Here is a 24205-nt window from a genome sequence, read left to right on the forward strand (position 1 = left end):
AAAAAAAAAAAAAAGAATGGATATCGCTTACATCAATAACTTCATTATGAAATTAAAACCATTTGCACACTGGCTTGCCTGATGCACATAATTAATTTTTGAAAATAGATTATCATCTAAATTGGGACCTATTGAGGGGAGGGGGAAAGGAGGTGGTATTCTCAAATCTTTATTTTTATTTATTTATTTATTTATTTATTTATTTATTTATTTATTTTTGAGAGCGCAGAAGTGGGGGAGGAGTAAAGAGAGGGGAACAGAGGATCTGAAGCGGGCTCTGTGCTGACAGCAGCAGGCCTGACATGGGGCTTGAACTCACGAACCATGATATCATGACCTGAGCTGAAGCCGGATGCTCAAGGGAGGTGGTATTCCTAATTACACCAGGACCACAGAGGAAAATTGGAACATGGGTCCTTCTTGATAAAATCCAAGTTTCTTGAGACGGGATGGTCTATATGGGATCTCCCAATTAGACTCATTTTTAAACCACCCCCAACAGATAAAAATGGTATTTTATAACTCAACCTTAGAGTAAAGGTTTCCAAGAAAATGAATATAAATAGAAACAAGACTTGACTTTTTGGTCATAGGGCAAGAGAGCACAAAATAATTGTTGAATTTCAAATTGCATTCTGTCTCCTTGTATAGGAGCCGTTTTGTCACTTACTCCTCCTCAGTCAGATTTCCTGAGATATGATTTGGGTCAGTACTGAAAACGCTCACGAAAGGAATGAATCATTACGTGTTAAGGAGATGACTTAAAAGCCTATTGAAAGATTTTATAAAAATTTAGCAAGGATTTTCAAGACAGCCTGCAGTTGTCAAACCAATACCCAAGTTTCCAGAGGACCTACTGTGGTCTTAAAGATTAAACACTAACTGTGTCCATCGTCTTCTGTTTTCTACACGTCTTCCTTGATGTGTAGAAAGATATACATAAAATCTGTAATATCACAACAGAATTTATAACACTGAGGAGGGATTTCTTTAGAAGTATTTTCAGTGAGGGAAGGAACAATGAGCTGAAGAGGGGTTTTACTGCCCACAGATGCTTCCAGAAGGCCCTGTCTCCCTTCTCATTCCTTGCTCCCTCCCTCCTTCCTTTATTCCTTGATATTTTTTCCCTTTCTCTCTTAAAGCTTAGAACTGTGACAATACTTACTAGGATTCTAATAATACTTGCTAATTAATTGCTTCTGTCTCTCTCGTTAAGTAATTGACTGCTCAGCTAATCTTTCCAAAAGTGCTCTTACAGCCCCCAGATCTGTATCACCCTTCTTAGTGTGACCAGCAGAACATTGCTCAGCACTCTGGTCTCATACAGATACTGCAAAGAGCTGTTATGTGTCATCTGACAATTTCTTTGCTCCCCATCAAAGGAGATCCTAGGCACACATAACTATTATTATTTCTTGGCTATTGGAGAATTTCTAGTCTTCAGAAAAACAAAATGTAAATCACTTCAATAAAAGTTATCCCAGACATTCTAGGCCTCTGGTGGGAGTGGGCAGAGTGATGGAGAGGAAGCTGTTTCTACATTTAAAAAAGAAAAAGAGAAAAATGGTCATTGGGTATCTGAGAAAACTTCGTATCAACTTCATCTATTTCCTTCCTCCTTAAAGTGAGCCAATTTGTCATGAATGAAAGACATCAAACAAGTAAAACTTCTGACAGAGCATCTGCTTGACTATGGTTTTTGAATCCTAGCTCTACTACTTCTTGTGTGGGAGACCTTGGCGGATGATTTAAACCACTTGCAAGATGAAAAGAACAGGAGTCCTTTCGAGGCATTATTATTGTGGTCAAATAAGGTTGTGCAAGTAAGGCCCCGGAGCAGTGAGCAGCACATAGCAAACATTCAAGCATGATGATACTATTCAATGTATCATGAGATTATTTTTCCTTCCATGGTATTCACACTGCTCCTGATAGTCTTGTCTTACACCCAGCAAGACTGTGTTGCTGCCTGGGTGCTGTTCTTTTAGAGATTCTCCCAAGGAAGCCCAAACCCCAAATACTCCATGTGCTCACCAGCGCACAAAAAGCCTTCAACAGGGAGCAAATACTCACTCCTCAAATGTCTGAAGAGGCAACGCTTCAGACTCTGATCTGAGGCCAGAAAGGACTTTGATAAAAGGAACAATTTTGGGGCGCCTGGGTGGCTCAGTCGGTTGAGCGTCCGACTTCGGCTCAGGTCACGATCTCACGGCTCGTGAGTTCGAGCCCTGTGTCGGGCTCTGTGCTGACAGCTTGGAGCCTGGAGCCTGCTTCATATTCTGGGTCTCCTTCTCTCTCTCTGCCCTCTCCTGATCATGCTGTCTCTGTCTCTCAAAAATAAATAAAATAAACATTAAAAAAAAATTTTTTTTTAATTTAAAACGAGCAATTTTGACACTGAGAAAGCCAGAGGGCTAGGCGTTTCCTGGGAGTGAGAACAAAAGCAGGAGAAGAGAAGCAAAACATACCACGTTCCAAAGAACTGAAACAAGGCTGAACTGCCTCAAAATTTCACCAACATCCGTGCACCTCAGCCCTCCCATTCACCCAAATCTTCGAATAGGGACAGAAAGTAATGGCAGCCCACAGGGCATTTTCCAGACAGAGACGACTCCCTGTACAGATTTCCTAAGTAAAACCTGCGGATAAATTGGTGCCCGTGAATGAATATTCCATTGTGGTTTTGAGGATTTCTTTGTAAGTGTCTTGCTTCAAAAATGAAGAATGAAGACAGGAGAAAAAAACCAGTGAATCCTAGAACTTACTTCTCTGATTAAAGGGGAAGACACTTCAGAGCATGCAAGATGGGGATAGTTCGTACCTGTTGTGTTTCAGCGTCAGCCATGAGCCTAAATGTAGCCTGCCCTGACTTAAGTAGGAATTCTTTTTACATTATAGCTCAAGGGCTTGAATATTTAATTGCAGTTTTTTTCTTTAAGAAAATTACTTATAATATTACTTATTATATAATTACTTGTAATTATCATTATAAGGAAATGTTGAAAAATAATCCCCCTGGGGAAGAAAAAGTACGTAATTCAGGAAAAATAAATCTGGGTAAACTGAATTAAGAAAGATCTATTCCAGAAAGGGCAGAAGCTTTGAAGTTCTTTGCCTGTTCAGAAACAAACACACAACTTCCCAGACAATAATTGACAAGCACAGTAGGATTCCAGAATCACAGGAGTTGACTGTCAATCTGTGTGCTTCTGGTCAAACGGGGCTTAAACCTGATTTACTATAATCTACGTTTTTTAGACCATGACAGCTGGCCAGTCTGTATATAAACTGTGCCTGGGTTCTTTCTAAGAAATGGTTCTTGGAATAAGGACCTTGGAAGGCCTGAATCTGCTGACCGAGATGTAGGATTCTGGAATGGCTGTGCATATGGAATTTATAACTAAATGGCCTGGATTCAAACCCAGTTTTGCCAATTCCCTAGCCGGGTGAACCTGGGAAAATTATTCCATTCTTTAAGCTTCAGCTTCCTCAATTGTAAAGAGGATGATACAACCCGATAGAGTTTCAGTAAGGGATCAAAATAGGAAAACGCAAATAAAGCGCTTAGCATATTTCAGAGCATAAAATGAGCATTCTAGGAGGGGCACCTGGGTGGCTCAGTGGGTTGAGCTCTTGGTTTCAGCTCAGGTCATGACCTCACAGTTCATGGGATCAAGCCCCATGTCAGACTCTGTGCTGACAGCGTGGAGCCTGCTTGGGATTTTCTCTCTTCCTCTCTCTCTGCCCTTCCCCTGCTCGAGTGTGCGCGCTCTCTCTCTCTCTCTCTCTCTCTCAAAATAAATAAATAAACATTTTAAACAATGAGCACTCCAGGAGAGGAAAACTATTACAGTTTTATCTAAATACCTTGGGATGTAAATATTGGGCTATTTTGACCAATACATTAACTGAATTACTAACAGAATAGATTCACTCACTTGTATATAAACAAAAAGTTATGAGGGCCTTTCAAAGGCAAGAAGCAAGGGAGTAAGGCACTGTGAAAAACTTGTAGGGAATATTGCCCTCAAGTAACTTGACACTGGTTGAGATTAGATATGCACCTAAATAACAAAAATACCAAGTAGAAAGTGGCAAGACTAGGGTGCCTAGTTGGCTCAGTTGGTTGAGTGTCCAACATCAGCTTGGGTCATGATGATCTCGCAGTTCATGAGTTCAAGCCCCACATTGGGCTCGCTGCTGTGAGCTCAGAGCCCGCTTCAAATCCTCTGTCCCCTTTCTACCCCTTCCCCACTTGCCCTCTCTCACAAGTAAACATTAAAAAAAAAAAAAGTGGCAAGGCTATAAAAGAATGTAGATAAAGTGCTACTGGGGTTCAAAGGAGGGAGAGATTATAATCTCATTGAGAGAAGTCAGAGAGGACTTTGCAGATGAGGGCCCTGTGGTATATGTCTCTATAACCTGAATATTTTGATAATAGGATAGGACTTACAAAAGTCTTATTGACTTGAAAAGATGCACATTGTATGGTGCAAAAATTTTGGACATGTCTGAGAGCATTCAAATTCAATGTGTATTCTCTGATATGGTAACTTAGGGCCATAAAATCACTATCCAGTTAAAATGAGAATCAGGTTTGGCTTTACCCAGAGGATAGATAGTTGGCCATTTGCCCACTGGTCTGTACAATAACATACTTTTACTTTTCTTTCTAAAAAACAGTACAGAGGAGAGTGCCTGGGTGGCTTAGTCAGTAGAGCATGAATCTCTTGATCTAGGGGTTGTAAATTCAAGCCCCATGTTGGGTGTAGAGATTACATTAGAGAAAAAAGGAAAGAGAAGAGAAGAGAAGAGAAGAGAAGAGAAGAGAAGAGAAGAGAGAAGAGAAGAAAAGAAAAGAAGGAAAGAAGGATTCAGAGAGATCTTGTCTACACTTTACCCACATCTTGCCACACCAAGATATCGTATTGATCTTCCCTAGACTCGAAAGGAGAGAAGGGCAGTAAGAGAAGAAACAACAGGGAAGCAGTACTAATCTTTTGTCTGTAGAAACTCTGCATTATGGCCAGATGTCAAGAAAATTGGCTCATGTGCTCAGGGAATGTTGTCCTACTCTTGGTGGGAACAATGAGAACTTTTGTCTTATTCTCGTTCTCCTCTGCCATATATATTTTTTATCCTGACACTTAGGAAATGTTTGTAAAATCCTTTCCAATGTCAAATAAACATGAGATATGGAAGGATCACCTGGATGCTTGAAGTTCGGAAACCATTCTAAATATTCTAAATACCTGATTTCAAGGAAAGACACCTTTTGTTAACTAAATGAATAAAAAGGCCAAGGAGAGGATATTAACGTGAATAGATCTAAATTTAAGCTCACCCAGGACTTTGAAGGTTATTACCATGACCTTGATGTGGATCAGTGTTCCCTGCATCAGAGAGGAGGTGCCTAGGAAGGCAGAGAGAGGCATCCACAGCCCAGGTGGACAATTGCCCTCTTAGATAGTGGATGCCTGTCCTTCCAGCCCAGCATTGAAAAGAGACTTCCCGTGGTCCCTGGGTGGCTCAGTCGGGTAAGTGTCTGACTCTTGATTTCAGCTCAGGTCATGATCTCATGGATTGTGAGATTGAGCCCCACATCGGGCTCTGAGGTGAGTGTGCAGAACCTGCTTGGGATTCTCTCTCCTCTCATGTACCTGGGCAGCAAACCTCTCAGCTGCCGGCTTTCTGCAGTCTTAAGTCTGCAGGCAGACCCACTGTGACAAAGCTTCTCCCCTCATAGCACCTTACTCCCTTACTCAAGGCTGCAAGGCTCAGTCAACACATTCCAGCATGGCCATCAGCTGCCACCATGTACCCATGTGTTCTAAGTCCCGGAACTAGTGGTCTTATCTATTACACCACTGCGACCTAGGAAGGCCTGCCTGATGCTGGCCAGAGTCGGAGAGAGTGAGAGTCTGTCACCAGCGGCAACCTTACGGCCTCTTGCCCCTTGCAGTCATTGGCGCCCCTTGGTTCAGCCTCACACTCCTCCGGCCATAGGGAGAGGTTATAACTCACCCTTCCCTTGCAATCATGTGGACAGACAGAGGTGGAAGCGAAAGTTTCCAGAATAAAGGGATACCGGGTCCCAGTCCCACTGGAGTGCAGGTCTCTTGACCCCTGCAGTGACTCAGGCTAGAGACAGGGTGGGCTCAGACCAGGATGGTGACAATGGACATGATGAGAAGCGCTTAAATTCGAGATGTGTTTCGATATGGAATGTGAAAGAAAAGGGGGGGTTTGGTATGACCCTGAGTCCCAAGCCACAGTTTTTGTCTCATTTTAAATCTCACTCGTCTGAATCTCTGATGTTCTCTCCTTGTTCTCAGACATCGAGAACCCTCTTGTTTCTGAGGATCAGTTGCCTGCTCCAGACTCTCACATTCTCTTGTCATCTTCAGTTTTCTCTCTGCATGCCCTTTAGGTAGTGTTGTAGTTCTCACATAAGTGGACCCCCGTTTGATATTCTCTTGTTGTAGTTGGGCCTGAAGATCATGTAACAGTGTGGCGGTGAAAACTGCTTAACATCTCTTTGAAATACACAACGAAGGACTGGCCTGCTTCTTTGCCAGCTCTCCAGCTTACAGCTTTTGCAAGGAGAGTGATGGGACCACTTATTGACGGTTTTACACCTGGACATCTCGATTCTGTCTCTGTCTCAGTGAGTGAGAGTCACGTTATTGAGATTTCATTTTCCTGTCCGTGAAAACACGGTTATTCAGCTTGAGATGAGAACTAACCAATGGAGACAGTTACATTTAAGCATTTACTACGTTATGCTCTTTCGATACTTAAAAAACTAAACTTGTATTTTATATTTAAAACTTATATGTAAGCCCCACATTAAGCTCTTTTTACATAGTTATCTCATTTGATGCTTACAAGGTAAGTGCCATTATTATTTCCACTTTACAGATGAAGAAACTGAGGCTTAAATAGGTTAAGTGGCTTGTACAAGGTCACAGAGCTGGCACACTGTAGAGCTGGCATTCAGCTCTGTTGGATGCCAGACTCCGTGCTCTTAACCACTGCACCCACGTTTCTTGCAGTGTCATTGGTGAATCATCTGGATGTGCCTGTTGTGTGCAAATTCCCAGATCCCACTCTCAGACCCACTGACTCAGACTCCAAGGCTGGGCTGAGAAACCTGTACTTAACAGGAGCTCTGGGTGATGGATTATTGATACAACTGTATCTCCTTGCATTGCCCCCTAAAGTGATTGTAAAGCATTCTGTTCTTGTGCATATATAGTTCTGACAAAGCCTCCGAGCCAAAATTATGTGCAGGGATCCAAATTCTAGGATTTCATAAATACAAACAAGCAGCTAATAGTTCTTTTTTTTTTAATTTTATTTTTTAAGATTTACATCCAAATTAGTTAGCATATGGTGCAACAATGATTCCAGGAGTAGATTCCTTAATGCCCCTTACCCATTTAGCCCATCCCCCCTCCCACAACCCCTCCAGCAACCCTCAGTTTGTTGTCCATATTTGTGAGTCTCTTATGTTTTGTCCCCCTCCCTGTTTTTATATTATTTTTGTTTCCCTTCCCTTATGTTCCTCTGTTTTGTGTCTTAAAGTCCTCATATGAGTGAAGTCATATGATTTTTGTCTTTCTCTGACTAATTTCACTTAGCATAATACCCTCCAGTTCCATCCACGTAGTTGCAAATGACAAGGTTTCATTCTTTTTGATTGCTGAGTAATACTCCATTGTGTGTGTGTGTGTGTGTGTGTGTGTGTGTGTATACCACATCTTCTTTATCCGTTCATCCATCGATGGACATTTGGGCTCTTTCCATACTTTGGCTATTGTTGATGGTGCTGCTATAAACATGGGGGTGCATGTGTCCCTTCGAAACAGCACACCTGTATCCCATGGATAAATGCCTAGTAGTGTAATTGCTGGGTCGTAGGGTAGTTCTATTTTTAGTTTTTTGAGGAACCTCCATACTATTTTCCAGAGTGGCTACACCAGTTTGCATTCCCAGCAGCTGGTAGTTCTAATAGGGCAACTCTCTGTACTCTTAAGTCTGGTAATGCATCAGTGTAATAAACCATGTAATGGTCAGAATTCATTTGCAGTGAATATCCAGACTAATTCATTTAAGCAAAAAGGGATTTTTTCCTAGAAAATAGGACATTCAGCCATTATAGTATCTTTGAGAGAGCTGAAAAATATAGTAGTTGGATTGAGCATCCAAAAATGACTCCCAAAATGACAACGTAGTACTGACCTCAGAAGCTATCACTCTTGCCATGATTGGGAGACTGCCTGAAAAATGGCAGAGGAGAGTGGGGGGTCAAGATGGGACCCTGGGTTTAGGGAGTAAGCAGAAGTGAAGTCCATCATGGTGATCATCAAGGAATAGCCAGGGAATTCAGACACAGAAGCAGAAGCCAGGGAAGTCAAGAGTTCCAGAAGCCAGGAGTGGCTAACTTTGTAAAATACAGTAAGACTGCCAGTGGAGGGGGAGTGGGAGGAGGCAAGGCTAACAAGTCTCATTGACCTTGACAACTTGGTGATCTTTGCTAGATCAGCTAATGAGTTTTTCCAGCAGTTTCGGGGGAATGGTGAGGAAAGAAATCAGATGGGTGGGATAAAGAATAAATGGGAAATGAGCAAATGGAAGCAGCAAGTGCAGCATGAACAAGGCTTTGAAAGGTAAGTTGAAATGGGAAGGAGATAAGATTGTATGGCTGGGATGATCTTGCACTGTAGGGTTTTTTATTTGCTGTTGTTTTGTTTGTTTTTTTGGGGTAGAGAGAAACTTGAGCATAGTGATAGCAGAGGCATTTGAAAGAGAAATTACTTGATGGTCAGTGTTCCAAAGGTCATAGGGGCACCTAGGTGGCTCAGTTGGTTGAGCGTCTGACTTCGGCTCGGGTCACGATCTTACGGTCCACAGGTTCGGGCCCCGCGTCGGGCTCTGTGCTGTCAGCTTGGAGCCTGGAGACTACTTCGGATTCTATGTCTCTCTCTCTCTCTCTGCCCCTCCCCTGCTCATGCTCTGTCTCTCTCTCTGCCAAAAATAAATAAACATTAAAAAATTTTAAAAAAAAAAGAGGGAAGGGGTCAAGGCCTAGATGGGGGAGTTGGCCTGGAGTGCAGGAGGGACAGCTCATCTTATTATGGCTGGGGGAAAGGAGCTGACAGCAGATACAGATACAGGTGCGTTCCCAGCATAGGAATGAGTGGTAGAAACGTAATCATGGCCATAATTATGTCCTAATTTTCTTCTCAAAGTAGATGAGGTCACCTGCTGAGAAGGAAGGGACTAGATACTGGGCGTGGAGCTTGGAGAGTTACAGGTTTGGAACATCAACTGCTAAGGGCAAGTGAAAGACTATTGTTTGTCAGCCCAGATAAAATTGAGAATTGTGAGTTCAGAGTAGGGCAGCCTGCCCAAATGGTGCATGCTTTAGGATTTCCCTTCCTTGGCCGGGAGTGGACAGGTGGGACATGGGACTGTTCCAGGGGTGATGTTGATTTCCAGTTCAGGATGATACTGGACTCTGTGCCTCAGATCTCCTAACTACATGTGCTGTTTCCTGTTTGGGTGTCAGGTACCTCAGTCAGGAACCCTGAAGCTGTCCCACTTACGGGAAGGAACATATACCTTTCAGCTCACTGTGATGGACACTGCTGGGCAGAGAAGCTCTGACAACGTCTCAGTGACAGTGCTGCCCATGACCTTCTCCACAGGAGGTGAGAGGAAAGTCCTTCCTTTGCATTCACAACGGCCGACAGAAACCAGCTACTTACAGAAAGATGGTATTGGATTAGCATTTTCTATTCTTAAATTTTTCTTAACATTTATTTATTTTTTGATAGAGACAGAGTGTGAGTGGGGGAGGGCAGAGAGAGAGGGAGACACAGAATCCAAAACAGGCTCCAGGCTCTGAGCTGTCAGCACAGAGCCGGACGCGGGGCTCGAACTCACGAACTGTGAGATCATGACCTGAGCCGAAGTCAGACGCCTAACCGACTGAGCCACCCAGGGGCGCCCACAACTGTTTACTTCTTAATTTTAACCAGAAATTAAGGTTTTTAAGGGTTAAGAATTCTAATATAAAGCTTAATAATGTTAAATAGTTTAAAATACATTTATTTAAAAAAAAAAACCTTTTTTTAATGTTTATTTCTGAGACAGAGAGACAGAGCGTGAGTGGGGGAGGGGCAGAGAGAGAGGGAGACACAGAATCCAAAGCAGGCTCCAGACTCTGAACTGACAGCACAGAGTCTGATGCAGGGCTTGAACTGTGAGATCATGACCTGAGCCAAAGTCGGATGCCAACCAACTGAGCCACCCAGATGCCCCAGCAGTTTATATTCTGACTTCATTCCATGGGCTCTTCCATTCCATTTTCGGTTGTTGTTGAATTAAGAGTCTTTTCTAAACATATGACAATTTAAAACAAATTAAAATTTATAAAGTGCATGTGTCAATTTAAAAGGACTATTTAGGGATGCCTGGGTGGCTTCGTCGGTTAAGTGTTCGACTTTGGCTGAGGTTATGATCTCACAGTTTGTGAGTTCGATCCCTGCGTCAGGCTCTGTGCTGACAGCTCAGAGACTGGAGCCTGCTCTCTCTGCCCCTCTCAAAAATAAACATTAAAAAAAATAAAATTAAAAAAAAAACATAAAAGGACTATTTAGCTCTTTCTGCCCACAGGTCCTGTCCCCATGCTTTAATAAAAACACTATTTGGGCGCCTGGTTGGCTTAGTCGGTTAAGCATCTGACTTCGGCTCAGGTCATGATCTCACAGTCCGTGTGTTCGAGCCCCATGTCGGGCTCTGTGCTGACAGCTCAGAGCCTGGAGCCTGCTTCAGATTCTGTGTCTCCCCCTCTCTCTCTGCCCCTCCCCTGTTCATGCTCTGTCTGTCTCTGTCTCAAAAATAAATAAAAACATTAAAAAAAAATTTAAAAACACAATTGGGCAAAAAAAAAAAAAAGAGCTAAAATTTTTCATGGACACGTTAACACAAATACTAATAATATAGCTTTACATACATGTGATGGTTCTCACTTTCAGTTGCACAATGTAAACTCATTCTTCTCATTTATCTATGTTTCTTACCTTCCCAAACATCTGCATTTCTAAGATTAGCTCATCAAGTTAAAAAAAATATATATACATATATGTATATGGAACTTGAGAGCACAAAAGACATAGAGGTATTGCAGGGGGAAACCCCCCACAGTCCACTCCAGGGAGAGGTACAGAGATGCTGTGTATTTGAAGGTCTTGTCGTTCAGTCCGCGGACTCTGTCAGTGTGTGCGGGACCACAGGGTGCACAGGAGCTGTGCGAGGCACTGGGCATACAGAGGTGCTCACCCGCGCCCACGTGGTGAGCCTTCACAGTCACTACCCATGGCTCCAGAAAACCCATCCTTCGCATGTCTTTGCCATCCCTGTAACTCAGTCAGTGGGAGAATAAGGGTAAAAAGATCAGAGAATGACTGCATATGGCTGGTCTTGTCTTCCATCCAACATAGGTCGGGATGCATATTGAAAATGAAGCAAGACTTGAGGATCCTAAGGACTTGGCACCCCTGATAATTTGCCTTCCACAGGGACACAGGGCACAATCGGTGTTCGGAATGTGACTGGCTGACTCCCCGTCCGGCCGAGGTTCCAGCCTCCTATGAGGAAGGAGGCTGCTGCCTGTGGCCTGGTGTGATACCAATTTCCTGCCCGCTGTTGCCCTCTGAAGCAGTGATGGCAAGTGAGAGGAGCCGTCCGGGTCAGGAGTCTGATCCCGCCCAGATTCCAGCAGGGCCGTTGATTTATGGCAGCTGCAAAGTAGAGCCAGACAGCTACTCAACACATTTTTGAGGGGTGCCTGTCTGGCTCAGCCAGAAAAACGTGTGACTCTTGATCTCTGGGTTCGAGCCCCACGTTGGGCGTAGAGGTTACTAAAAAATAAACTTAAAAACATGTTTTTAGTACCTCGGTGTACTGGGCATGCACCAGGGCCATGGGAAACATGGCATCGGCCCCAGCCACTCCCTCCCTACGGAGGACCGCTGAACCCAGCGGACTGTCCTGGGATCGAGTGCTCGCCTGGGCAGAAACCAAGTCAGGTGCCGATTATTGGAAGAAAGAGCTCATAGGAAGAAGGCATGGATATCCCGTTATCCCTATAGAAGTTTGAAAGGGATTTTGCTGGGGCGCCTGGGTGGCGCAGTCGGTTAAGCGTCCGACTTCAGCCAGGTCACGATCTCACGGTCCGTGAGTTCGAGCCCCGCGTCGGGCTCTGGGCTGATGGCTCAGAGCCTGGAGCCTGTTTCCGATTCTGTGTCTCCCTCTCTCTCTGCCCCTCCCCCGTTCATGCTCTGTCTCTCTCTGTCCCAAAAATAAATAAACGTTGAAAAAAAAAAAATTTAAAAAAAAAAAAAAAAGAAAGGGATTTTGCTTTGTACAACCAAGGTGCCTGGGCGGGAGAGAGGGATAGAAGTGTGAGTACAAGCAGAGAGCTAACACTGCACCAGCCCAGTGTTTGCCTGGTTTCTTGACTTGGGCCAGTTTTCCAGGGCTCCAAAGATAAATTGCCAGTTGCACACTTCCGGCCTTTCTCCAAGATGACAAAATGTATCTGAAGTGGCAGAAAGTTATGTGCATCACTTTTGATTACTGAAAGGCCACTGGAGTATAGATCTTATATATGTAACTTTTTATAGAAAATTAAGGGGCACCTGGGTGGCTCAGTTGGTTGGGCATCCGACTTCGGCTCAGGTCATGATTTCTCGGTCTGTGAGTTTGAGCCCCACATCGGGTTCTGTGCTGATAGCTCAGAGCCTAGAACCTGCTTCAGATTCTGTCTCCCTCTCTCTCTCTGTCCTTCCCCCACTCACACTCTGTCTCTCTCGAAAGAAAGAAAGAAAGAAAGAAAGAAAGAAAGAAAGAAAGAAAGAAAGAAAGAAAGAAAGAAAAAAAAAATTTTAAAGAATGGCTGTGTTATTAACTGCTATCTGGAATCACTCTGGCTAGATTGGAATAACATACTATGAATTAAAGTAATAAAACATCACACAGAGACATTGAAAACCAGAAATGGGGACAGAGAGGTGGTTCTCTCCCTTCTATTATAAATATATATTGGTCTTGCAGTTAATAACCCAGCTGTAATGGTAACCAGGGGTGGCACCATCTGGGGGACATAGGCAAGCATAGTACCCCTGCTGATGTGATAATTTGGGTGATCTTTGGATATAGAGGCTGCATGTTTTCAAGCTTTGAGAAAAATAATCTATTCAAATGCCAAGCCACCAAACACTTCCGATATGATCTAGATCAGTGGTCTCCAAAGAGGAACCCCCCCCCCCCACAGATAAAGGCATTTGTAGGATGGAAAAGAAGACACCTGAACTTATATTTTTAGTAATTTTTAATCTCCTCCTTGAATTTTTAGTATATTTTATATCATGTTTAATATGTTAGTATGCTGGTACATGCATATTATTTTTAGATGGAGATGTGTGTTTATTACACTATATGCATAGTATACAACACTATATGTATTGATCAGATGTATGGTCAAAAAAGTTTAGAGACCACTGATCCAGTAATAAATGGATACATTACAGATATCAATCTATCTCCAAAAGCTACCAAGTAGTAAGTAAAACCGTGACATATTTAGGATTTCCATGTCATGAACTGAAAAATGTGAGCAGTAACTGTATCCCGCTTGGTATTCAGGGTAACACAGTTTTCCTTCACTTTTCCTCCGAGTTCCTTTCCTGGAACCGAAGCAGATTCTCCTTTCCAGGACCAAATTTTCAGTCATAACTGAGGCCCTTTGCTTCCTCTTCTTTCTCAGGAGCTTCTCCCACCATTTCTTCTCTTCTTCCTGGATCAAGGTATCTTCAAATTGCCTTGTACCCAGATAGACTCCTTTCCCAGGCCCTTGTTTAACTGCATGCAATGGAATATGTATCCAAGATTTCACTTGGACTTATATACTATGCTCAACCATTTGCCTCGGTGGATTATCATAATCTACCATTCTCCCATGTCCTGAGAGAACTGTCTAGTTCCTTGTGTCCCTGGGAAATTAGGGAGCTCCTCACGACCTACGTCTAGCCTGATACCTTTACTCTGCATCAACCAGTGTCAAAGTCACCCAGTTGTTGTGTAGCTAAGTCTAGTAAAGTTGGCTTAATCTGGAGTAGAGGAATGCCTTTCAAGAAAATACATGTAGCTCCTTTACACTGTAGATTAAAAACTCCTAACAGCTTCAGGGCCGCCTGAAGCCACTTCAGGGGCGCCTGGGTGGCTTGGTTGGTTGAGTGTGTGTCTTTGGCTCAGGTCATGATATAGCGGTTTGTGGGTTCAATCCCCCCGTTGGGCTACATGCTAACAGTGCGGAGCCTGTTTGGGATTCTCTCTCCGCCCTTCTCCCACTTGTATGCATGCTTGCTCTCTGTCTCTCAAAATAAGTAAATAAACTTAAAAAAAAAAAAAACCTGGGGTGCCTGGTAGCTCAGTAGGTTAAGCATCCGACTTTGGCTCAGGTCATGGTCTCACAGTTCATGAGTTCGAGCCCTGTGTCGGGCTCTGTGCTGACAGCTCAGAGCCTGGAGCCTGCTTCAGATTCTGTGTCTCCCTCTCTGTCTGCCCCTCCCCTGCTCACACGTGTGTGTGTGTGTGTGTGTGTGTGTGTGCAAAATAAAAATAAATAAACATTATAAATGTTTATCTCAAAAATAAATAAACATTAAAAAAAAAAACTAACAGCTCCAAAAGGGAGACAATTTCATTATTTGAAGAAAATAAATTCATACCAGCCAGTAGCTAGAGATTGTGTTTATTCTTTATGGCGGTAGGGATGTATGGTAGTCAACAAGTAGGGTTCAATAGTCGAAAGTTAATCTCAGTAAAAATGATCACTTAGAAAACAAGAATGCAAGACATAGCATGTCTAAAGACATAGCATGTATAAAATGGTGTCTCTAATAAAACACATTCAGCCAGCCAAATGCCATGCGGGGTGGGGGGCAGTGTTAGGGGGCCCACAGAGTCGACGGGATGAACAAAGGAACGCAGAGTGAGACGTGAGGGAGCAAACCCGGGGCTGGCTGGGGAAGACCAGAGCTGCTGCTCGTCTGTTCCCACCTGGTAGGCAGCGCTGGCCTGGAGAACGGCCCCGCGACCAAGAGCCCATGTGATGCCTCAGAGTTAAGTCAGGGGGTCAAGGAGGCACCCCTTTCTCGCAACCTGTTGCTCCAGCTCAGACTGTTGGTGTCTGCCCCATTATGTGCATCTCTCTCCCCCAAAATGTTCCATGTACATAGTCTTACTTAATCGTGACACAGCGAAGTGTTGACGATATGGCACTCCTGTGACTTGAGACTTGTTCGCAAACAGGATGCTCGAACGTTTGCTCACGCTACCACTTCTCTTGTGATGACGGCTGCTGCATTGACATCATGCTGGCTTGCGATGGAGTGGAGCAGTGTCCTGATGGGTCCGATGAGGCTTTTTGTCATAACTGTGAGTCAGCTGCATGGCCTTTTCGGGCAAGGCGGGGAGATGGGATGTCTTTATTCTCATAATAAAATGCAAATTCAGTATTGTTCTTTTTCTGCCCAGTTTTAGGTCCAACTTCATGTGAATAAGCTATGCCTTAAATTAAATGACCATTAACTATAAGTCTGTAATCTGAGTTGCAAATGTCAAGTGTTTTATATTGCTTACCTTCTTCAAAATTTGCTTTGTTTTCTAAAAGACTCTTCCCCATCCTAAAAATGCTGTGAGGAATATGCTTTTAAAAAAAACTAAAGTGAGATAAGATTTTGTTTTGATAAATTTTTTAGAAAAAAATTTTTTTCAATATCTATTTTTTTTTTTTTTTTTTAAATTTTTTTTTTTCAACGTTTATTTATTTTTGGGACAGAGAGAGACAGAGCATGAACGGGGGAGGGGCAGAGAGAGAGGGAGACACAGAATGGGAAACAGGCTCCAGGCTCTGAGCCATCAGCCCAGAGCCCGACGCGGGGCTCGAACTCACGGACTGAGAGATCGTGACCTGGCTGAAGTCGGACGCTTAACCGACTGCGCCACCCAGGCGCCCCATTCAATATCTATTTTTGAGAGAGAGGCACACAGAGCACAAGCTAGGAGGGGCAGAGAGAGAGGGAGACACAGAATCTGAAGCAGGATCCAGGCTCTGAGCTGTCAGCACAGAGTCCAAGATGGGGCTCGAACTCACAAACCGTGAGATCGTGACCCAAGCTGAAGTCAGACAGACGCTTAACGGACTGAGCCACCCAGGCACCCCTAGAAAAAATTGTGATGTACTAGGGTGTAGCTAAGTCAGGACTGTGAACCAGTCTTATAATGTCACCTACATACACAAAAGGGCGCTGAAAGAAAGAAGAAAACTGCTGGTTTTGAAGAAGGATGTAAAATCTCAAAACCTTAGGCTTAAGCTTTGTTGTTGTTATTGTTGTTTTAATTTTTTTGACGTTTATTTATTTTTGAGAGAGAGAGACAGGGCATGAGTGGGGGAAGGGGCAATGAGAGAGAGGGAGACACAGAATCTGAAGCAGGCTCCAGGCTCTGAGCTGTCAGAGCAGAGCCCGATGCAGGGCTCCAACGCACAAACCGTGAGATCATGGCCTGAGCCAAAATCGGACGCTGAACCACCTGAGCCACCCAGGCGCCCCTTAAGCTTTGTTTTTGTCAATTTATTTGTGACATTTAGAAAGCCAGCTATTGGAAGAAGAGAAAACAGTTTACCCATTCGAAAAGAAGAGAGTAATTTTTATGGGGCTCTAACATGGCTTAGCTGGTTATTATTCCCAAGTATCCATGGCTTTGAATCTACTGAAAATTTAGTGCTTTTAATTACAGTTCAGAAAAGAAACCCAGCAGCTAACGGTAGCTCCTGTATCCTTCAGTGAGCCTTGACCGGAAGACGGTGACCCACACAGCAACTGCCCAGCCTAGAATCACAGGACCAATCAAAGATGTGGCAGGAGGCTCCTTCTTGGAAAAGTCCCAGAAAGTGACTGTCCCAAACCAGCCACTGGTGGTATCAAACACAGAGAAGAGGAATCATTCCACTTTTTGGGGACCAGAGAGTCAGACTGATCCTGTGATGCCAGGTAAGGACCTCAACAGCTTCTCCGCAAACAGCCTCATTTCCTCCAGTGACGCTGGGCTCAAAATGAAGGTTATATTTGAAGAGTGTTACGGAAATAAAACAAAGAAGAGAGTTAAAATGAAAACTGTGGCCGAAAAGGAAAAAAAAAAAACCCCACCCCATCTGACATTTGCACTGATTATTTATACTAAGGAACACCTACTAAATACATTCATACATTCATATATACTCCAGGGCTACCTGTACATTTATTAGTAAGTACGTTCGAATTAGGAAATTTCAACACTTGTGTTAAGAAAACAAATGCCCTACGTATGAAATTTTAGGTTATTTTGAGATGAAGCAGCATAACCCTCTTCGCACTAAGCTAGTGAATGTGAGTAAAGAGAATCTACATCATATTGAAATGGTTGCTTGTGCGAGCACTTCAGTCCTATGCTCCCAATTAACGAAATCTGTAACTTTTTTGTTTTCACTAATAAGGCTAATAAGAATCTTGTCTACGTTCACACTGCTGAAACATTAACATTCTGTCATCTTAAATTTGTTTTTGCACATTTGTATTGTTTGTGACAAGAGACAGAAATATAGAATATCACATTTCTGTATGCCTTTGTAAATGTCTTTTCAGTACTCAAACTCTGCATACCTTATATACAGAAATAATCTGTCGCTACTTTAATAACTTCTTTATGAAATTCTTTTGTTCTATGCAGAAGATGCAAATAATAAAAAAGGAAAATAATTTAAAATACCACTCTTTACTGAAAACAACTTTTGGTATTTTGGTATATTTTTTTCTAGTCTTGTTTATCTAATGTTTAGTTTTTTTCATATATTCTTTTTTTTTAATGTTTATTTATTTTTGAGGGAGAGAGAATGTGAGCGTGCATGTGCGGGTAAGAGCACGAGTCACGGAGGGGCAGAGAAAGGGAGACACAGAATCTGAAGTTGGCTCTAGGTTCTGAGCTCTCAGCAGAGCCCCACGCGGGGCTCAAACCCACGAACTATGACATCATGACCTGAGCCAAAGTCAGATGCTTAACTGACTGAGCCACCCAGGCGCCCATCTACTGTTTAGATTTTAAGTGCATCTGTACAGATATGTCCACAGAAATATTCCATAAAGGGTTTTCTTTTGGACAGTTTAGACTAGGTGCTTTCAAATGCCTAAGCTGGGTCTATACCTTTGTTAGTACTGCCACCTAATGGGTAAATCAGCCCATGTAGCAAAACTCACCATTAATATTCTGTTGCATTTTTTCTGGTCACTTTCATTTATACACATACATGCACACATTTATTCACTTTTTACCTTAGCATAATTAATATACAGTGTTATAGTCTCAGGCATACAATATAATGATTTAATAATTCTATGCATTGCTCCCTGCTCATCATGATAAGTTTACTCTTAATCCCCTTCACCAACTTCATCCATCCCCCAGCCAGTTCCCCTCCCTCAACCACCAGTTTGTTCTCTGTATTTAAGTCTGTTTTTGTTTCTTTTTTTCTTTGTTCACTTGTTTTGTTTCTTAATTTCCACATATGAGTGAAATTGTATGGTATTTGTCTTTCGCTGACTTATTTCACTTAGCATTATACTCTCTGGGTTCATCCATGTTGTTGCAAATGGCAAGATTTTGTCCTTTTTATGGCTAAGTAATATTCCATTACACACACACACACACACACACACACACACACACATCTTTATCCATTCATCTATGGAGGGGTACTTGTGTTCCTTCCATATCTTGGCTATTGTAAATAATGCCGCAGTAAACAGGGACACATATCTTTTCAAATTAGTGTTTTGTTTTCTTTGGGTAAATACCCAGTAATGGAATTACTGGATCATATGGTAATCTATTTTTAATTTTTTGAGGAACTTCCATATTGTTTTCCACAGTGACTTTACCAGTTCATGTTCCCACCAACGGAATACGAAGATTCCTTTTTTAACGTGTCCTCATCAACACTTGTTATTACTTATCTTTTTTGTTTTTAGCCATTCTGACATTGTGATTTTGATTTACATTTTCCTGATGATTAGCTATGTTGAACATCTTTCCATGGGTCTGTGGTTCACTTGTATGTCTTCTATGGGAATATGTCTATTCTGCCCATTTTTAATCAGATTCTTTGTGGGCTTTTGGGGGAGGGTGTTAGGCTTATTAAGTTCTTTATATATTTTGGACTTTAACCCATTACTTGATATATCATTCACAAATACCTTCTCCCGTTCAGTAAGTTGCCTTATCATTTTGTTGATGGCTTCATTTGCCATGAAAAGCTTTTTACTTTGGTGTAGTCCTAATACTTTTATTTGTTTGTTTGTTTTTCCTCTTGCCTGAGGAAACACATCTAGTAAAATGTTTCTATAGCTAGCATTAAAGATATTACTGCCTATGTTTTCTTCTAGGAGTTTTATGGTTTCGGGTCTCACATTTAGGTCCTTAATCCATTTTGAGTTTATTTTTGTGTATGGTGTAAGAAAGTGGTCCAGTTTCATTCTTTTGCATGTGGCTGTCCAGTTTTCCCAACACCATTAATTGAAAAGACTGCCTTTTCCCCATTGTATATTCTTGCTTCCTTTGACCGTATAGTTGTAGGTTTATTTTTGGATTTTCTATCCTGTTCCATTGATCGATGTGTCTATTTTTGTGCTCGTATCATACTGTTTGGATTACTGCAGCTTTGTAGTATGTCTTGAAATCTGGGATTATGATACCTCCAGCTTTGTTCTTCTTTCTCACGTTTGCTTTGGTTATTTGGGATCTTCTTTGATTTTATATAAATTTTAGGATTATTTGTTGTAGTTTTGTGGAAAATGTTATTGGTATTTTGAGAGGATTGCATTAAATCTGTAGATTGCTTTGGGTAGTATAGACATTTTAACAATATTTGTTCTTCCAGTCCATGAGCGTGGTGTATCTTTCCATTTGTTTGTGTCAGTTTCAGTTTCTTTCTTCAGTGTTTTATAGTTATTGGAGTTTAGTGTTTTACCTCCCTGATTAAGTTTATTCCTAAGTATTTTATTCTTTTTGGTGCAATTGTAAATGGGATTTTTTTTCCTTAATTTCTCTTTCTACTACTTCATTATTAGTATTTATAAATGTAACAGATTTTTGTATATTAATTTTGTATCCTGCAACTCTACTGAATTCATTTATCAGTTCTAATAGTTTTTTGAACATTTATTCACTTTTAACAAATTAGGAACACATTATGTTTATGAAACTTTTCTTTTTCTCAGGAGTATTTACGTGTGTTATTACATGCCCATCAAAGACCAAAACTTCTTTCTCAGTGTTTATTTCTTTGAGGGGGGGAGGGGCACAGAGAGGGGGATGGCAGGATCCAAAGCAGCACTTCACTGATAGCAGCAAGCTCCATGTGGGGCTTGAACTCACAAATAGACCGTGAGCCAAAGTTGGACGCTTAACCACCCAGGAACCCCCAAAACAAAAACTTTAAAAAAAAATTTTTTTTAATGCTTATTTATTTTTGAGAGAGAGACAGAGACAGAGTGTGAGTGGGGGAGGGGCAGAGAGAGAGGGAGACACAGCATCTGAAACAGATTCCGGGTTCAGAGCTGTCAGCACAGAGCCCGACGTGCGGCTCGAACTCATGAACTGTGAGGTCATGACCTGAGCCGAAGTTGGACGCTCAACAGACTGAGCCACGGCAGGTGCCCCAAAAACAAAAACATTTTTAAGAAACAAAGCAAACAAACAAAAAAGGAAACAAACAAAAGGACTCCTAAATACAGAGAACACGCTGATAGGTGCTAGAAGGGAGGTGGTTGGGGAAATGGATGGAAAAAGAAATAAAAGCCTGGAGGCTGCTTCTGATTGTGTCTCTCTCTCTCTCTGCCCCTCTCCCGCTTGCACTCTGTCTCTCTGCCTCTCTCTGTCTCTGTCTCTCTCTCTCTCTCTTAAAAATAAATAAAAATGTTAAAAAAAAAATTTTTTTTTAAATGCATCACCAGAGCACCTGGGTGGCTCAGTCCTTTGGGCCTCCGTCTCTTGATTTTGGCCCAGGTCATGATCTCATGGTTTGTGAGTTTGAACCCCGGGTCAGACTCTGTGCTGATAGCGTGGAGCCTGCTTGAGATTCTCTCTCCCCCTCTCTCTCTGCCCCTCCTCTGCTCTCTCTCAAAATAAACAAACATTTAAAAAACTAATAAAATAAATAAATAAATAAAAATGCACTCCTATTTGTGACCTGTGCCTGGATTTTACAAGGATCATCAGCTAATATAATAAGGACAAGTTGAGTTTTCTGCCACTTCCTTCCCCTACAGGCATCTCGTAAGGATAAAAAACTTAACTCACTGAAGATATGTTAAAGAGATACTATCATTAATACTGATTATGTAGTACAGAAAGTTATGAGATGCGGTTTTTCACCTGTCACATTGGCAAGGTGGAAAACTATTATTACCTTGCCAATAATATGGAGCCAATAGTATGGAGCACAGAGAAATAAGGCTCAGGCGCTCTTGGTGGGACTGAACCCAGTACAATCTTCTAGAGGGCAGTTTCTGAAGCATTGAATCTGTATGCGCCCTGATTCAGTTATCCCACACTCGGGAATTCATCCCAAGCGTGTTACTAAGGATAAAATTAAGGACCTGTGCCAATATCCAGTCACACAGTGAATGTCCGCTCGCCCGCTCAGAGCCGCGGTGGTGCCTGTGTTTGTTCAGCACACAGTGACTCAATGGCTGAACTGTTGTGAGATGTGGCTGCATCTGTAGGGCCTGTTCCCTGTGTGGCCCAAGTCATTTATTAACAAGGCTGCCCTCTTTCTATCGGAGCTGGCCGGAGGAAAGAAATCAGATGTCCAGCACTGCAGAGTGCTCGAAAAGTGGTGTATCCACATTCACAGTGAATCCTTTTTTTTTTTTATTAAAAAAATTTTTTTAACGTTTATTTATTTTTGAGAGAGAGAGAGTGCACGCTCATGCGTGCACACACAAGTGAGGGAGGGGCGGAGAGAGGGAGACAGAGGGTCCAAAGCAGGCTCGTGAGCGAGGAGCCTGGAGTGGGGGCTCGAATTCACAAATTGTGAGATCAGGACCTGAGCTGAAATCAAGAGTAGGCCGCTTAACCAAGCCACCCAGGCACCCCTTGAATCCATTTTTTTGGAAGTTGAGAATTCATGTCCAGCCCGGCAGGTCAACCAAGTTCTTTAAGGATCCAAACTGAAGCATGGACTTGGGAGAATGCCTGGTCTCTGTATGGACACATGGGGTTCTGCCTGCACTGTCTCCGATTTCCCTGCTAAACATGCCAAAGCCTCACTGTTTCACTTCTCTCCGGAGGTAGCCAGAGTGAGCACCTGCGACCTTCGCATCGTTATGGGAGGTGTTTTTTTTTTTAATTTTTTTTTTTAACGTTTTTATTTATTTTTTTTGGGGGGGACAGAGAGAGACAGAGCATGAACGGGGGAGGGGCAGAGAGAGAGGGAGACACAGAATCGGAAACAGGCTCCAGGCTCTGAGCCATCAGCCCAGAGCCCGATGCAGGGCTCGAACCCACGGACCGCGAGATTGTGACCTGGCTGAAGTCGGACGCTTAACCAACTGCGCCACCCAGGCGCCCCTATGGGAGGTGTTTTATCCAGAGAGGCTATCCTTATAAAGGATACTCAAAAGAGTTTTTTCATGTGCCCTGTATTTTTCATGGCTATTTCATTTTTTCGTTCTGCTGGACTGTCTCTTCTTATTGAGAAGCCATTCTGAACTTATGAAATAACACGTCTGGGAAGGTAGTTTGAATTTGTTGAAGCCTGATGAATAACATTATGCTCCCACATGATGGCAGGAGTCAACTGTTTCCTCAGATGAATGGATCTTGTCCTAGTATAATCCAGAACATTTCCTGAAGAGAGCTCCTTCTTACCTACTCTGTTGACATGCGGTGTGGTCTACCAGTGAATAGTGAGAAAGAACGATTCTGTTGTCTGTGTCAGTTGGCAGGTGGTCACAGGAAGCCATAGTACATTCCGGAAGGCAGGCCCGTATTGTAATCACTTTTCTAGCTAGTATTTCCACCTTCCTTCCAGAACATGCTTGCATGTGCAGTGGTGACTGAAAATAAATTTAAAGCAACTTCTGTGCAGCTTCCAGCTCCTTCTGTGAGTGCATGGCTATGCACGGTACACGCTAACACAATAGGTCATTCTGAAGAGGGGAAAGATAATTTCCTAAGACGTTAACTTTTCTAAAAGGATCATTACCAAAATGAGTTATTTGCAGAAGCAAATTCCATCTTTGTCTCGTTTGTTCTGACTTGCCACTCTGGGGAGAGCCTACGATAGCACGTGTGGAATGAAGCATTTCTCTATGGTGTTCCATACGTTGGTGTCCAGGAAAAGTGAATCAGGCAGTCTGGAAATGACAGTGAATTCCTCCCTGAAATGTAGAAAACAGAAATTCACATTTCAAATACCAACTCGGGCAGGGCACGTCCCCTGGAAATTCTAGAGTCTGTGGCAACTGTGGCTTCTTAAGTCTCCTGTGTGTACTGTCCTCTCCCTAATGCCTGAGCTCGCCCACCTCCCACGGCACTGGCTTCCTCTCCCCAGGAGTGAGGGCATTTAAGAAAATACTCTTCAAATTTGACAACTGAAGATCCAGAATGAATATGTTTACTTTCAAATGAACCCATCTCCAAGGCAAGATCCCCTTTCTAACTACAATTAACCTATTTCTCTGCTGTATCCTTAATAGAGAGCTTTATCTCAGACTTCCTAAGGAAAGATTTCAATTTGTGGTTTTGCCTAGTTATTTTTGATTTGCCTGGATATGAGTAAATGGATACAGTATAAACTCTAAGTTCTTGGATCTGTGACTTTGAGAGCAGTTTGGTTCAGTAGAAAAGCTCCTGCTCTGGGTGCCCGGGTGTCTCAGTCGGTTGAGCATCTGACTTCAGCTCAGGTCATGATCTCGCTGTTTGTGAGTTTGAGCCCCACGTTGGGCTCTGTGCTGACAGCTCAGAGCCTGGAGCCTGCTTTGGATTCTGTGTCTCCCTCTCTCTCTCTGCCGTCCCCTCTCATGCTGTCTCTGTC

At 42.7% G+C, this 24205-nt stretch overlaps 1 protein-coding gene across 1 annotated transcript in view; it reads left to right on the forward strand.

Moving 5' to 3' along the window:
- Positions 1-24205, forward strand: part of LRP11 (LDL receptor related protein 11) — a 51691-nt gene that overhangs the window by 14806 nt on the left and 12680 nt on the right. Inside the window, exons 3-5 of the mRNA XM_047102988.1 lie at positions 9575-9716; positions 15385-15510; positions 16920-17126. Coding sequence (XP_046958944.1) covers positions 9575-9716; positions 15385-15510; positions 16920-17126 — 475 coding nt within the window. The remainder of the gene's footprint in view (positions 1-9574; positions 9717-15384; positions 15511-16919; positions 17127-24205) is intronic.

The sequence above is a fragment of the Lynx rufus genome, unplaced genomic scaffold, assembly GCF_022079265.1.
Source record: "Lynx rufus isolate CCGP_SWC_20201006 ecotype Redwood Valley unplaced genomic scaffold, mLynRuf1.p SCAF_6, whole genome shotgun sequence".
NCBI classification, from domain to species: domain Eukaryota; kingdom Metazoa; phylum Chordata; class Mammalia; order Carnivora; family Felidae; genus Lynx; species Lynx rufus.